Here is a 17,299-nt window from a genome sequence, read left to right as displayed (position 1 = left end):
AGGGGGCAGTTTTTATTCGGGGGAAAGGAGAAAGGAAAAAAAATGGAAAAACATGGTGGCCGAGCGTCAATAAAATGCGCACGTACATATATTACATACAAACACAAAAATAAAATACGAAAAAAATTACTCTTCTTTTTCCAGTAGCAGTGGTCTTGGCCATAAATGTAGAACGCCAGCCAGTACAGGAGACAACATCTGACATTTCCTTGAGCCTTTTCCCCTCTCCCGCCCCCTCCAATAATTAATTAAAAAAAAGCTGCACTCTCTTTGTGTTAAAAACACTACTTTTATAAATAATTTAATATCCTCCCTTCCCACGAAATGCTAGTTGCCGGACAGGAGAAAAGGTTTCTTTTGGCACAGTGATGCATTGCTTTGCAGTACAGACCTACGGCTCCACAGCAGACCCCGGCCCCCTCCCCTCCTCTCTCCCTGCTGTTCCCGGCAGGCTCCCCGGGCCCCCTCCCTCCTCCCCGCCCTCCCAAGCGCACAGCGCATCCCCCAGCGGCCGCCACCGCGCCCCTCCGCGGGGCACCTCCGCTCTGCTGCCCAAGGCTTCGGTAGCAGGACATGTGGGGACAAGAGAGGGGGATAGAAAAGGGGTGGCGAGGGACTGGCTTAAGTCAAGTAGTCTCAACGAACAGTAAGAAGCACTTGAGGCTCATGGCTATGTCCAAACTGACAGTTGTTTGATTTTTTCTTTTTTTCCCTTTTTTTTCCTCCTTTTTTTTTTTTTTTTTTTTTTTTTTTTTTTGGCTTAAGTTAAACCCACTGTCATTTCACTAAGGCACAGTCACCGAGGCTTTTGCTTGGAGGCTGTGGTCGCCTCTGGAGTTAAAGTGCGGGATCCAGAGCCTCCTCCTTTCCCCCTCCACGCCTCCCCGAGCAGGTCCCTCGCAGGGGAGGAGGGGGGCTCCATTAAGCCAGAGGGGTCTCCACGGCGTACGGCTGAAACGAGGCCGATCCCTCCGCCGCCGGCGGCGGCAGTGGCCCGGCGAGCCGGAGGGGCCCGTAGAGCGGGGAGGTGGGCGGCAGCCCCCGCCCGCCCTTGGGGAGGCCGGCCTGGAACAGCGGCGCCCGCGGCCGCTCCGCCAGCGGCGACGGCTCCCCCGGGGCCAGCGAGGGCCGCCCGCCCCCCAGCAGCAGCGGCGGTGACGGCTCTCCCAGCCCGTAGGCGCAGAGCTGCAGGAGGCCCCCGCCGTAGAGGGCGGCGGCGGCGGGCGGGGGCTGCGCGGCAGGTGGGTAGGGGAGCAGCGGGTAGGGGCCGGGCAGCAGGTGCGGGGGCGCGGGCGGCGCCGGCCACAGGAGGCGGGCGTGCGGTGTCGGCGGCGGCTGCGGGGCGGCGCGGGGTCCTGCCGGCCGCTGCAGGAGGCTCTCGATGGCGAAGGAGCTGGAGAACTTGGCGGCGCCGCCGCCCGCCGGCCTCGCCCCGCCGCCCCCCGCTGCTGCCTCCTTGGCGCCCGGCGCGCAGTGACAGGGCGAGGAGGCGCAGCAGCACCGCGGGGAAGCGCCGGGGGACGCGGCGCCCGCTCCGGCCGCCTCCTGCGGCACTTGCGGCGGGGCGCCGCCGGCGGGGCGGGCGGGCTGCGGCGGCGGGGCGGCGCGGCTGAGGCGCTTGCGGCGGCGGCGGAAGACGCCGTCGGCGAAGGTGTACTCGCTGCTGGGGTTCAGCATCCAGTAGTTGTCCTTGCCCCAGGGCCGCGCCGGGTCGCGCAGCACCTTGACGAAGCAGTCGTTGAGGGAGAGGTTGTGGCGCACCGAATTGCGCCAGCCGGTGTAGGCGCCGCGGAAGAAGGGGAAGCGGCTCATCAGGTAGTCGTTGATCTCGGCCAGGGTCAGGCGGCCGCCGGCCGAGTCGCGGATAGCCATAGCGATCAGCGCGATGTAGGAGTATGGCGGTTTCGGCCGCCGCGTGTAGGGCTTCCCCTTGGCGCTCTCGGCCGGCGGCGGTGGCGGGGGCTGCGGCGTGGGGGGCGGCGGCGGGGGATGCCCCGGCCGCCCGGCCCCGCCGCCCGGGCTGTTGGCCGCGCAGTCACCGTCCGAGCCCAGCTCGCTCTCAGCCGGAGCAGGGGAGAGCGAGCCGCTGCCTTCCTGGTCGCTGCCGGCGCCCAGCTTGTCCTCATAGTGCTGCGAGAACACCTCCAGCTTCATGGCGGCGGCGGCGCCGCCGGCCCCCCCGCACCCCGCGGCTTCGCTGGGCGGGCGCGACCCCCGCCCCTCGGCGCGGCCTGAAGGGAGGCGGGAGGCAGCGAGGCGACCCAGGGGCTTTCTGTGCCCTCGCCGGCTTGGACAGCTCCGCGGCGGCAGGCGAGACCGTCAGGGCAGGGCAGCGGGGCTCGGCGCCCGCCTCAGCCCGCCGGCCCGGCGTCGCAGGCAGGGGCTGGCCGCTTTGCGGCCGGTGGGCGCCGGGGACGGGCGGCGGTGCCCTGCAGCCCTCGGGACGGGGGATTCCTCCGGGCTTTCACCTCCTTCTCCCCGACCTGGGCGCTCGCTCTCCTTTCGCCCCCCTTTTTGTCCTTCTCGCTCTTTACTCTCGCTGCTCCATGGGGCCGAAGGAGAGGGGCGAGGCGGCCCCCGTGGAGCCGGTGCGGGATGAGGGCGGGCGGGCGGGCGGCCGGCTGCCGGAGCCGGCACTTCTCCGTATCCGCCCGAGCTCGGTCCTCCTCGGGGGCGCTGCCGCTGTTACCGTTCGGCGCTCCCCGGGCGCGGGGAGAATCTCTCGAGGGCTGTCGGGGTTACTCCGCTCTCTCCGGCTTCGACCCCTGTCAGTGCCGGCACGCCGGGCTGGCTCCTCGCTGCGAGGCGAGCAGGAGACGAGTTATTAGGGTTATTAGTGTTATTGTCATTATCTCTCCCTTCCCCTGTGGTTCTGTGTCTCTCCACCACTTTCAGACCAGCCCATTATAACGCCGGCGAGAGGCGGAGCCAGGACAAAGATCTGAAAGGGTGGTGGGTGGAGAAGCAAGGTAGCAAAGGTGGGTATGCCTTAATAAGCCGTATCAGAGCCGTAATTAGCCAAGATGACAGCAAGGTCTTGTTGGAAAGTTATTTTACGAAACTTGTTTGTATTTTCTCCTGCCAGGTCCCTCCCCTTCCCGGGTATTTCGAACGAAGCCGCAGTTCGGCGCGATTAAGCAGAGCCGGCCCGCCTCCCAGGTGTAAAATGCAGAATGACTTATAGGTGGCAGAGCTGAACCTGTTACGCGCGGTGATTTATTTTAATAGTGCCGTATAAAACAACAAGTTGTAATACGACAGCTCAACAACCTGTTGGAAAATAATAGACGACTTCGCAGTTGTGAATTCCTAATGATTTATGTAGCCTGACAAAATAGTTTCAGTCCTGGTCTCTCTTTCCTTCTGTCATAAGCACACCTGGTGCAGAGGTAGAATGGGAACAGGTAGGCAATGCTTTGGAGTTTTGCTATGAGAGAGTTAGTCAAAGCCTTAACCTTAGTTCTACATGTGCTACTGTTTCTGTAGCAGCATTGCTTGACCTCTTCTGGATGGTGTGTTTGTAACCTCTGTCTTACAACTGCCACTCTCTAATAAAATCATATATTGTGTAGGTTTCGGGTTATTTTTTTTTAAATTGTAACTTTAACTTTTTAATCACCACGAATCTGTAAATTTCCCATAAAACTTGGGACAAAGTATTCTGTAATTTTACCTAGGCACTTTTCTTTCTAGAAAAATTAGTCATCATTTTTGGGTTTGTTTTTAGGTTTAAGTTGTCTTAAGGTCTTGCCTTCCTTCAGAGTTTTTTTTTTTTTTTTCTCCTTCAAAATTATGCTAGATTGACCAACTCAATGAAGAGAGCTAGCTGGTAGTAGCTTCTCTGAAAACTCCTATTCTGCTCACTGTTCAAAGTCAATTGCAAAATGCCATTTGATTTCATATGGCAGTAGCGCTGGCGTCTGCAAAACAATAACAAAAACATCAGCAGAAATCCAGTGTGGTGCTTATGTTTTATTTCTCATATGTATGCTTCGAATTTTGTGTCCTGGAGTAAGAGTTGGATTGCTCCATATTTTCCAAAACCAGTCTTTCTAAATCAGACCTTGTTTTAGAATAAATACATAATGCAGAGTCACTCTGGTTAGGACTATTCCGTTGTGGTCTGGCTTTCAAGGAGTATTGGAGAGGAAGATGAAACAAGACAGGTTTAGAAGACTGAGAGGAGAAACAAACAGCCCTACTTTCTATCTTGATCTCTCTTGAATAGAATATACGTTCCCACACACACACCTGCATTTTGTTTCAAAGCTTTGCCATTTCTTCTGTCTGCATGAGTCTTACATGGTGAATAGTGAAGAGTGAGAGGTTCTTCTGTCCCTCTGTTTGCATTCTTGACAACTTTGATAGAAATAACAATACACTGAATGTCTCACTCTTCTCACAAAAGCTGTACCAGTTAAGAAAAGCAGGCAATTCAGAAAGACAAAAATAAGAGGAGGGAGACCTCTCTTGGTTCCTTGTTGTTGTTGTCTCCATGTAATGTAAACTGAAATCTTTCAATAAAGTGTTGTCTTAGCTGTAGGTGCCAATGTTTGTGTTTAAGGGTATGGGAAAAAGGTATAATTCCTTCCAAAACTCATATTTTCTACGATGATGCCAATGGTAAGGGTAGGTTTTTTCCTCTTCCTGCTTTTGTTGTAAATAGCAGTGAAGTAGCGATGATTTGCTAGCTTGCCTTTGATGTTTATTTTATTACCGTTCCACTATTTGTGTGGAAAATGTACACATTGTCTCTTATCTTTATTCAAAGAACTTAAAAAGTCATTCAAATGCTGTAGGTAAACAGGTCAGACATAACAGAGGCTTTTTCACAGCCATACTTCAAGACCAGGAGTGGATGGCAAAGCTAGTTTTGCAAGATTTAAGAGGGGACAGAAGCTTGTACTCAAAATAATACAAAGATAGCTATTAATGGCTGGGAGCAGGGAATCTTTCTAAGATCAGCACTGATTCTTGCTGTGGCTCAAGGCCCCTCTGCTATCTCTGAGCCAGCGCCTGTTGTAAACTGTCCCTTGAAATCTCTGGTGGCTCTTACCTGAGAAAATATATGAAGCTGCTTATGAAAGGTCCGTGAAGGGTTTAAATAGAGCCTTCCGGGCCTGAGTGAGAGCAATATCAAGCCCATTGCTAACGCTGCCCATGAAACACAAGCAAAGTTGTAAGAAGTGGTGAAATAGTCCAACTGCTCCATCTCTCACCACTGAGAGTATATGTAACCTCAAGTCTTTTCCTGCTATAGTTTTTTAAAAGGCGCAGTATCGCCTTCAGGTTTATAAAGATTAACACAATTATCGGAAAAACTGATTCTGTTAAGTAAACTTCACATCAAAAGCACTTTGATGTGCTGTATTATAGCAAAGCCAAACACCCCACCCCCATCACCCCAAGAAAAACCTCCAAAAACCTCCAGTGAAGCAATGTAAAAAAAATCTAATTCTTTGTTCTAAAGTGAAATGTCTCTTCCTCTTTAGATCAGCAGAGCAGGACTTTTTTTGATGTATGATCCCCTCTTTTCCTACCCAAAACAGTACCCAGTCAACGACAAACGGAGAAATGTGAGTGGTTGCTTGAAAATCACGCAATCAACTTTGCTTCCCATTTTCTCTAGTATTTTACTCATTTAATTCAGAAGTAGTGTGCCAATGGGTATTTGGAGATAAGGTAGTATAGTCCTTTGCAGTTTGCTCAAGCTACCAATTACAAAAATATTCCTTACTAAATGTAGCAAAATGCTACCCTGTCTGGTGATTGTGAGTGTATTTTTGGTTGATCTAGTTATGTTGTCTCCATGGTATTTTAAACCATGGAGACATGGGTTTTTCAGTTCAGCAAACATCGTGCAAAGGTGTGTCACAATATGTTCTTGGTTTAAATGTTTAAAAAAATCATTTCTTCTAATTTCTTTTTCACCCAGTGCTTTCATACTTATCTTTTCTGCCTTCTGTCTCTCCAGACCACTAACTATAGATTAGAGAGGGTTTTCAGTTAAGGTCATGTAAGAACAACTGGTCAATAAAGGTCTCTGTGGTGACTGGGAAAGTCCCATAGTTAGTGGTAGGTAAGCTTATTTGTGCATCTGAGATGTCCAGCACACCAGCTGGACAAAGTGCTCCATCATCTCTTCTCCTCCTCCTGTGGCAAGCTGCAGGAGTGCACTGCCTTGCCAGGAATGATCAAACTGGACAATGCAATACACTTCGTGAGAAACAATAGACCAGTTCAAAGGGTTTGCTCTGGATGGGCTGCTCGCAGCAGGAGATGTGCCTAGCATGCATAAATGAACTACAGTCTGTGACGGTTGGCTAATTGCACTATGTATATTTTTATAGCTGAAGGAAATCCAGCTAGAGACCGATCTGTAAGAAAGGAGGTTAGTGGAAATTCCTTTAGACGTTGAGAGGAAGAGTTTGATCATTGAAGCAGAATGCATGTCTGCGTGAATTCCATCATTGGGAAAGATTGGCACTTTTTCACAAGGACAGCCATTCCCTGTGGGTAGAGATTTTCTCATGTCTTTGGCAGGTACTAAGAGCTGAATTTACAATGGGGAGTTCCATTTCAACTTTGTTTCATGCAGTCTTCATTTCCTTGGGAGACGTTTCTCAGAATGAAATTTTCCCATGCTGAGAGCTTAGTATCACTTCCTCCCTGTGCCCACTTCATGTTCCATAAAAAAAGTCTGCTTCTAAGCAAATTTTTTTCTCCAGAGCCCTGGATTGTGACAGAATGGGCAGGGGCAGATTTTCTCCTGTGAAGGAAGTGGCATTATTGCTCTTGTTACTAATGCTTAGTACTGGAGAAAAAATTCCAGATTCTTGCACCATCCTGGTCACAGAGAAATCTCAGAGCTCTCTATTTTACAGGTGACAAGGAGTGGAGTCCTGCTGAAAATAATTTGGTAAGTCAGTTGTAACCCTGTCTGTGGAACTGACCTCTCTGGAGCACTTGTCCTGCACTGTTCCCACTGAGGTATATCCACCACAAGGCCTCACTGGAAAGCACTGTACCATTTAGCAAGGAGCTGTCAAAATAGGGGTTGCTCTGTCCCGAGACTCAGGTAATTTATAGCTAGTTCTTTCTTTTTATTAGTGCTGTGTTAAGCCTCCAGGGCTTGAATGAGGTTCCACACTGGCATAAGGTGAACGTCTCTGGAATATATTGCCGGTTTGCAGTCTGAGAAATACGTGACATAAAAGAGTGCAGGGTGAGGTTAGATCAACACAGTATTTACAACATATTTTGTGATGACTTAATTCAGTAACTGTCCCCATAGGCTTTTCTCATGGCTGATTACCTGGTTTCATGTAACTGCACCAAGAGAGAGAAAATCCAAATGGTGATGGACTTACAGGCTTGTGGATCTCTTCAAGGAAATTTTTCTTACAGTAAGAAAGCAACTGGCATTGGAAGGCAGAACATGTATTGATAATCCTGGGTATAATTGTCAGGACAAAATTGCTTGCTAAGGGACAGGCTCCACCGCAATTAGAAGTTACACTGTGTTATGCCTGCTATGAAGTTATGATGCAGAAGCCATTTGGTGAAATTCTGTGGCTCTCTGCCAAGCATAGTGAATGGTTTTTGCTACTGGTGCCAAACAAACTTAAAAAGAAACCATCATAGCTTGTTATTGCTGGTGCCAGACCAAATATTTGTTGGCATCAAACTTGGTATTGATGCCAGAGGCTTGCTATCACTGGCCCGTGATATGAGGAAACAGCAGCTGAGCTGTTACAATAGCCTCTCACTGCCTTCAAGTCCATGCACTGACAGAGTAGAGTGAAAAACTTTGTGAGAGAACTACAGCAAAATTAACCCAGGGATGAAGGGCTTTGGATCTGTGATGGAGACTCATTGAACTTTGCTAGCCCTTGCTGGAGTACACCTAAGCCAACTCAAAACCACATATATTTTACATGGGTAAACAGTGACTAGAGATATGAAGGATAAGTTTCAATTCAGCGAAGTTAAAGTACTATTTATGGCACCATGAATCAACAAATTAATCACTTTGCCAATAATATTCCAGTTGAACAGCAAGAAGTATTTAACATTCTTACTTCTGGGTTGGATTTCTTTTGTTGTTTCTTTGTTTTCAAAAAAGCTATTTCTGGGTGAAATCACATGATTTATATAAGCATTAGCCAAATCTATAAATAAATAATGGTGTGAAAACCTTCCTGATTTTTATTTTTTCCAAGACCAAGTGAAATGCATTATAATGGAGCTATTCGGGAGCAGGCTGCTCACAGTCAGACTTTCCTGTGGTAGGCAGGATTTGGCAGTATTACTCCTAAATCGTACCTATCTTGTGCATTTTCTGTCCTCCATTTGCTGTGTTCCATTTTCCTTCTCTGCAACCCCCTGGACAGCTCCAGAACCATTGGTACCTTTGAAAATCTGGTCCATGCTGCTGTTGGCTTACTCCTGGAACAGGGAGCACAGTTACACCGAGGGTACATCCACTGCAGTACCTCAGGGGTGGGAGATGGGGATTTATGTCCTGCAGACTGGTTCCAGAAATCGGGTATTTTTTCACCACTTTTCAGAGGGCAGAGAAATGAAGTAAAAGCTTGAGGAGCTGGTCCTTCTGTTGCTGCAGATGTAATAAAATCATTAATTTGTTGAGTTGCATGCACTGTGTATTTGGTTTCCAGTTCCTAGGTGAGTTCTTAAGGGATTAGCTGAGTTTCAGTCTCTTTAAGGTGTGAATAAACATCCTGTTGCCTCACACCCATGAAATTTCTTCCCTACAGATGTCAAAGTGCTTTGTGCAGAGTGTTGCTATTTTGGTTCTCTAAGTAAAGGTTCACAGGTTTTGCATGTCTTGGCCGAACTTACATGATCTAAGATGGGAATAGGACTTGGGTTTCCTAATTCCTACACTACTGCTCTACCTACTAACCCTGTTGTTTCCCTGAACCTTTACATATACTTTAGTAGATTAATAATTAACCTTCAAGTGGGGCACTTTGAAGCAAATGTAAAATGAAACCAAACACTTGTCATGGTTTTTAGTCATACCAGATTTGCAAGTAGGGTGTGTTTAAATGATGCAGGTAGATAAAGTCTTGTTAATTTAGATTAGAGTAGAAGTCAGTGCCTTATCAAAGCAAGTGACTAATTAGGAAAACTATTACCTTTTGGAAAAGAAACAGTTGAACTATCACTCAAAATTACTTTAACTAATTGAACTGTACTACTATTTAGAATAAAGGCTCATGCAACTGCTGGGAAAGGAGAAAGACAGAGAGCTTTTCCCAGGAACTGCCAGTGTTCTGTTGTTTTTTTTGATTTTTTTTTTAATATTTTTTCTTTTAGAAAGTTAACAGTACTTGTCATCACTGTGTAAACATGGGCAAGGGAGGAGAGTCCCGTGAGTCATCAGGGAGCCAAACATACAGAATCTAAGTGAAGAGCTGGAGCATTTGTACTAAATACACTGCCTTCATTCTCTTCACCTTCCCAGGCCAACATTGCTCCTGAATGGTTTGAAATGATGAAGTGACTCTCAGGTCTGTAATAACAGACACTGGGCATTTGGGAACCTGCAAGGGTGGAAACACTAGGGCAAATTCATGGTGTGAAAAGAAAGATTACGATCAGACTGTATTTATGTTCAGACAGATACATGCAATTGTGAAGAATCATTAAATAACTGTTAACCACACCTGCACAGAGCCTCTGGCAATGCTGGCTTATACAGAATCTCAAGAACTGCCATGTGCCTGACATCATACCTTTGCAAGGAGAGAAAAGTCCTGGGTGTTAGGCCAAGACTGGTAAGTAAAACATATTCCACAGCCTTGCACCAGTTTGGTGTCTGCAAGTGATTTTCTGGTGTGTCACACCCAGTATCTTCTGCCCTGTAAACCTGTCAGTAGTCCTGATCTGTTTGCTTATGACCAGGTCTTACTAAACATCTCCAAATCTGCTTTAATGCAATGGCTCCTTCTCTCTAAGTCAGCAAGGACCGTGAGGAGGGAGTAAGTATGTATGCACAGAGGGAGTCTAGCACAAACAGGATCTTAACTTCTCTGGGATTGTAATTGCTGCTGTGACACACAGCTGCTTCTTTGGGTTTCTTTTTATGTGGATCATTTTCCCTTTTAAAAGTATTGCTAAATTTTGACACTTTTTCATCGTGGAAATGACATTTCAGAACCTTTTTATTTTTACTGTAAAAAATAAATAAATGGAAGTGTATGGGGGAGGGAACCAAGCAGGATAAAGGTAGCAGAGGAAAGGGAAAAGGGAGCAAAGCTGAGATGAAGATGTGGAGAAAGTTGGAGTAGAGAGCTCCAACTGAGAACCCATTGCAGTGCAGTTCTACCTAGACTGTAGAAAGTTTTCAGGATGCCCAACAATCTCCAATTCTTCTGCTTCTGCTGGTGGAATTTTTTGGACTGCTCACCTCTACAGCTTTCCTCAGGCTAGGGAGTTCTCTGGCTTTTCGTTTCCCATGGTGCTTTTGGAAGCAATTGTCTTTCATCTGCATTTTCTCTCTTGGAGTATACTTTTCCAGTCTTTCATGGCTAGGGGTGGTTGAGGAGTGGAGGGGATTTTTTGGTGGTTGATTTTGGTTTTGTTTTGTTTTAAACGGAAAAAAAATCATTAAAAAATGCGAAAGTGAAAGTTGAACATCAGTGTGTAATTCCTAAAGGGGCTGGGGTGCATCAGTTTGAAAGTCCTTTCTACTTGCAATTTCTGTACTAAATATTTCCTCCTTTTATTTTTTTTCCTAGTGAAAATCTCTAGCAGCTGTGAAGAATAGGAGATTATGAAAGAGAAACAGAGCATGACTGATACACAGAGGGATTCAAAGATTTGCAGACTTCAGTATTCATATCTGAGAAGTGTAAGCTCTGGCACCTGACACTGATGGATCAGGCAATGGAGATATTTACTCATCGCTTACAAGAGTCCTTATTCATAGCTTGATTTATTTGTGCCATGAAGGTTTGGAAGGCAGTCCATTTTTATATTCTCCATCTGACACGCAGTCAGTGCCAAGAAGCTTAGCAAGGCCCAGAACAGATTAAAGCTTTTTTAAAGAGTTATCAAAGTGTTGTGGGAAAAATGGCCTCCTCCAATGCTACTTTAAAAAATAGTCATCTCTGTGAGTAAGTCTTGGTGACTTGGACAGAGTTTATTTTGAAGGCAGGATGTGACACCTGGTACCCTCTTACCCCTGCTTTGGCCTTTAAATGTACTATCATTAAAGGTTGGCCCCTTGAGGAAAATAGGTGTAGTCAGGTGCAGAGGCAAACTGAATAGGTGGGGCTTTCACTCCAGTGGGCCTGAAATCAAACCTTCAAAACTTTGGCCAGACTCATGACTATTCCCAGTTGAGACTTTAATTAAATGGTGTTGGATATGACAGTTAAACGTGAAAACTGTACTCTATTATACTGGCTTGTGTTGCTGAAAGAAATAGAGCTGTGCTTCTTGATTGAAGGGACAGAGTCAAGTGAATAATTCGCAACAAATAATTAGTCTAAATGTTTCTAAGTGATTCTTACAGAATCTGAGTATGGTTGAGAAAGATCCCTATTTATTAGTGCCATAGGACTCCCTTTCACAAGGGGAAAGTTTATTTATATAAGATGAATGAGTTAAAGTACAGACTTGCAAGTTCTTCTTGAGTCATCAGACCCAGAAAACATGTATTTGATATTAAGGTTGGTACAATCTTTCAAACAAAAACATTTATGAGCGTGCTTTAACTGATGGGTATATGATGACTGACATTCCAGAACCTCTTCTGTGCACACCTACGCTGGCATACTTTTATATATAGGAGTAATTCTAATTAATTTGTGAAAATTACTCTTGTGCATGAATGTATTCATTAGTATTTGAAACACCACAGTATGGTGAGTCTTCTGGATACAATCTTGATCTTACACTTAAAGGTGCCCACAGTGTCCCATCCAGTCTTTAGGGCTACCTTAGTGCTAGTAAAAACAGGCCAGTTCCCAGTCCTTCCCCTGAGGGCTTTAGCATGGCTACATTGTCTTCCTTACGAAGAAGTGGCCTCATCTGTGCTGTCTAGAGGGAGCTGTCCTTTGTCTGTGTTATCTCCTGAATAGAGACCTCTATGTGGCATGAGAAAGTACTGGGTTACAGGGGGCAGCCCATGTCAGGAAGCTTGTTGCTAGTTAAATAGCGTGGACAATCGCAGACCAGCTCTTGAGTGCATGTCCTGGCTCTTTTTAGTTTGCAAGGACAAAATGTAACTTAAATGAATATTTGTGTTCACTTTACACCTTGAAGCTTTGAGGAGGTATTATTGCTCTCATCTGCTTTTTACAGCAGGAAGGAGCAGCGCTTGTTGTTCCCTGCAGCAATGTACTTTTGGGGGTGTGTTGGTTGGGTTTCTCTCCCAGTGATGTTGAAGAGTTTTGCCCAAGAACATTGCAGGGAAACAGTCTTTCTCAGTGTGTTGTGAGTCTTCCCTTTCAGAAGTAAGATTTGATGCAGCCTAAGCAATTTTTTTTTTTTTAATAAACACCGTTTCAGTTTGTTATAAGGAAACTATTGTCTAGGGTATTAAAGGATTGGAAATTTATAGCACTAAGAAGAGTGGTTTTATTTTAAACAGTGGAGAACATTGATAATTTCATAGTTAACAAGAAAATAAAGCCAAAGAACCACAGACATAATAGTGTGTTTGAACTGAAAATTTGTAACTTTGAAGATTTCTAAATACGTAGATTCTGCTTTGCAGATAGTGGGTTTTCAGTGCTGCTGCCTGAAATTTTAAATGCCTGCATGTATTGTCACACCAGGGAACTGTCGTAATCTCATCCCAAAACAAGTGACTGTAGTACATGAAGTGATTTTCACCCTGTAGTACCTATTTCTGTTAGCTGAAAGGAAGCCTAAGGCTTCCCAGGTGACCACCTGGCATGTATTACAGAGCTCTGAAAAGTATTTAAGGTGAATTCCAGGCTGTCTGTCTTCTCTTAGGAAGCACCTAAAATGAAGGTGCTCCAGTTTTTAATGGTTGAGATACTCTGCTCATTTATTAAGATTATTTATGAAGAGATTATTTATGCAAGGTAACTGATTGTGAAAAGAAAAGCTACTTTCGTCATTAAATCAAACTTCATCCTGATGTTAAGATAGGATTTAACATATTGAGCTAGACAAAAAGATTGGATAAGGTGAGAGGGATTGCCCCTCAAAATTTATTTGCTGCTTAAAAGCTGCACACTGTGTTCCACCTCAAGCATTGCAGGTATTTTCTTCCTTTACCTGGCTGCCACTCGCTTATCGTCCTTTCTGATGTGACTCCTGCAGAAGAACGTTTCCTATTAGGCTATTTTGTAACATCTTTCTGTGAAGTGCTTGAGCATTAGTGCTTGCTCCAGGAAAAGGTGAGTAAAGACGTGTTTTTATGTGTCCTGATAGCTGCCTTGCTTCATCAATACTGAAAAGGATGTCTTTATTGACACTGAGTGCTTTCCAAAAGTGTTCTTTCCACCATTACTGATGTGTTGCTTAACAGAGCCAGCTTAAGCTTGCCACACTGAGTTTTGTGTTGTTTGTGTTGCATTGGTTGGTTACCTCTTTCTGTTAACTTTCCACGCACAATTTAATTAAGCTGTGAATAATGGGACGTGTTATCAGATGGTATGGCATTATTAACTTCAGTGAAGTGTTGTGTGATGAACCAGCTAAAGATCTGGACAATAATTTATACATTCTTCACATTTAACTGTCAGTGCATTTTGAATGAAGATAGATACCAGCATATGTGGTTGCAACCCTGCTGCTGAAAGAGGTGTGTCTGTTTATGCCAGTGAAGTGCTTGACTGTTGGTATAAATATAATGGCATGGTAATTACTGGCTATAGATACAATGAAGATCAAACTTTTTTTTTTCTTTCATTCAGAATGCTTTTATTATCCTGGAAGCATGCTTTCTGTCTGAAGTATGACACTTCAGGGTTAGAAAACTGAGTAAAGCAAGTCATAATGATTAATTTCTGCAAATATTTTTCTATGTATTAATTGCCCCTGCGCTGTGAACAGTGTTCTCAGGTGCCCTTCTATAAAAGTTATTCATTACTTACTTTAGCTAAAAACCACAGTAACTAAAAGAACCCCTTTATAATGTCTGTAGTGTGCATACTTGCTATTGGTATAAGCAAAATGGTATGGTTTCTTTTCTCTAATTAGATAACTTGTGGAACAAATTAATCTAATGCACATGTGAGTAACAGGGAAAATTAGGAATATGCCAACAATATCTGGTTTTAAAGTTGTTTTTCTTATGTATCTGAAAATTTAAGTAGTCTAGTCTGATTTCTTAGTAAAGCAAACAAAATGTACATATCAATAGAAGTCAAACTGCTCACAAATGTTTTCAGATGGAAGTTGGCTTTCAACAGCAAATGGTAATGCAAAGTTTTCTTGGTCTTACTCTCATACTTCTGGCTGAAAGGTGTATGCAGTGTGACACAACATGTTGTGACTCCTCAGAAAAATGTTGCAATTCATATTGGTCAAAGTGTTTCAGAGCAGTGCATAATTTGTGATTGCAACAATCTCAAATAGAATACAAGCAATGAGAACGCATAAAATGTGTTCAGTGTTTCCATCTCATTCATAATTTTGACTCAGCAGTTCCAGCTGATTATTAGTAGTTTCTCCAACCAGCCTGGATTGGCTAAGGGAATTCACTTTAACATACTGAACTGTTTTCATTAAACTTGCCCTATGCAAAAGTGGCTTTCTAAATTGGATTCACTGAACTCATCTTGGTGCCTTTGCTATTGTGTATTGCATCAGGAAACAAAATAAGCAAGAAAAAAAGTGGTAAAAAATATTATTTAAACTGGAAGTGAGACAGAATTCATTAAAAGGAGAATATGGACCATGCTCATTATAGGATTTGCTAATGCTCATGAGTTCTTCCAGCTAAATTTAATGTATGCAAATCATTATTTATGAGCAGTTATTATCAACAATACTAGTAACTTAAATAGTACTAATAATAGCTATCTGGACTAATTAACTGTTTTAAATTGAATTTTGTAATATTTGCAAGTTTTCTTACTTTTATGGGAACTAAATAAAATCAGCCCCATTGCTTAACACAAAACTCCATTTCATACAGGACAATTCTGGTTTTGGAGACATGTTTTGAAGCAGAATAAAGTGATGGTTAAGAAAGTTCCCGCTCGTGCCAACAAAATAGATAGAGGAATACTTATTGTTCAACATAAATTAATTGAGCATGTTTTCTCTGTTAGTATGAAACCAATTCATTCTAGTGAAGTGCAAAAGGCCCACGTGAGAGTTTTGTACTGGAAACACTGTGTTTAGATGGTTCCAAATTGTGTGAGGGAATGCTGCTCTTGTGTTGGTTCTTTTCTGTTTTTCTGGTTAGAAAGAAAATTATTTTATGATCTATAGGCAGTTGTTTGTTTGGGGTTTTTTTATTATTCTTTCCTGTTTGTGAGGGAAAAAAAAAAAAGAGAGAAGAAAAATCTTGACATAGCTATAAACAGAAAGTAGAAGGCAAGTTGATGGGAGCACAGAAAAGGGGATCTCCTAGCTTTTACAGAGACCTATTGAAAATGGTTTAAGGATGGCAATATTGTGTGTTAGTCTGCAGATTCCATGGGATCTTGTTCTATTTGGGCAGTGAGGTACCATGCATATGAACCCTGTGTAAGGCATAAAAATAAGTGTGAATGATAGCGATGCAGATAATATTGCTTCTTATAAATAATAATTAATGCTAATTAATGTTGACTCTATATGTTGTGGCTTGGATGAAACTCTGGCAGGAATTGGCAACCATGCTGATATGAAATCTCCACCCACAAAGATCTGCTGAAAGAGCAGTATCTGGTGTAAGGGAATCTGCCCTTTTAAGTGCAAAGAATACAAAGGTTTTCTAATTGTTTTTCCCTTTTGCAGAAAAAACAAGCTTGTAGCTTTAGAGTCAGTCTGCATGCACGTCTCCAGAAAATACAGAGGTGGGACAAATACAAGATCAGATCGTGTTCCTTATGTAAGCTTATAAACAGTGTTGCAAGTTCACTGGAAATAGCACATGCAATGTTCTCCAATAGTGCTGGTGCCTTCCCATGTGAAGGTGTAGATGCCGACGCGTTTGTTGAGGACAGGCGATGCCCTTTCCCGAATTGGGTGGGAGGCTGCAGAGCCCTGCTGCTGTGTGGCTGTTCCACAAGAGGCAGGAAGGCAGGCTACCCAAACTGCTGCCAATAGGGAGGCTGACGCCTCCTCACTCGGCTTTGGTAAATCAGTATCTGCGTGTGTGCCCGCACATACACATGCTATTTTCCCTCTGCCACTTCCCTCCCACTCTGAGCTGCCTTCCTCCCCACACTGCCCTTGAGTCAAGAGGTCAGTGCTACCACTTCTTTTTTCACCAGTCACACATTTCCTTCCGTATTTTATCCTATGGTTGTTACTTTCCTTCTTTCCAGTGGAGGGGGCAGCAAGAGCCATTCGGCTGATTTAATGTTTTTCTGGGAAGGAAAGGATAAGACTTAAAAAAGCAGGATGCCTTCAGGCAAAATGTGATTTTCAACCAAAATTCTTTTTCTTAAGGGAGGGGATTTTTCGTACAGGGGAGAGAATTTGCCCCAGCAAAGAAGTTTTACCTGCATTCCTCTGAGACACTGGAGTCTGTATGCCGTCGATGTCAGGGAGAATCAGGGACTGAATGACCAGTTGCCATTATAAGATAGTCCAGCTTCCCAGGGGGAGAGAAAAAGAAAGGGGTTGCATGTGGTTAGAAAACAAGAAGGAAAAGGAGAGGAGGAAGTGCCTGGTTGTTCCTGTCTTGGTGGGGAGCATTGCAGGGTCCCTGGTGACTGTGTGACCAGCCAACACCCTTGCCGAGAGCTGTAGACCAGGACATTTGCAAGAGCAGCTCTGTGTCTGCAGCAGCTGCCTTTTGGGGGATGTATGCTAGGGAAGAACTGGGCCTGTGGAGCTGTATCAACTGGCATTTCCAAGGTGAGATATTCTGTTTTCTTGTTTGTTTATTTGCTTCCCAGTGGGGGATCAGTTATATGTTGAGATGACTTGACTTGGTACACACCTCCTTAGCAAATATGTTGATTCAACGTTTAGAGGATCATGTTTCTTTGTGGTGCAGAGTTATTTAATACAATATTTATGGTAGGCTGATGACACTCATGATGGTGAAAAAGAAGTTGTGTACTTTTTAAAGAATGAGTTAAACCAGTTCTGTCAAAATAGAGATAATAAATACCAGTAATTGTTTAGT

General features: G+C 44.5%; 1 protein-coding gene across 1 annotated transcript; it reads right to left on the bottom strand.

Moving 5' to 3' along the window:
• Positions 1 to 921: 921 nt before the first annotated feature.
• Positions 922 to 2,408, bottom strand: FOXQ1 (forkhead box Q1). The gene has a single exon (XM_039569470.1). The coding sequence runs from the start codon at positions 2,152 to 2,154 to the stop codon at positions 922 to 924; it is 1,233 nt and encodes a 410-aa protein (XP_039425404.1). The 5' UTR covers positions 2,155 to 2,408.
• Positions 2,409 to 17,299: the final 14,891 nt, after the last annotated feature.

The sequence above is a fragment of the Corvus cornix genome, chromosome 2 (assembly GCF_000738735.6).
Source record: "Corvus cornix cornix isolate S_Up_H32 chromosome 2, ASM73873v5, whole genome shotgun sequence".
NCBI lineage: Eukaryota > Metazoa > Chordata > Aves > Passeriformes > Corvidae > Corvus > Corvus cornix.
This window is presented reverse-complemented; position numbering and strand designations above follow the sequence as displayed.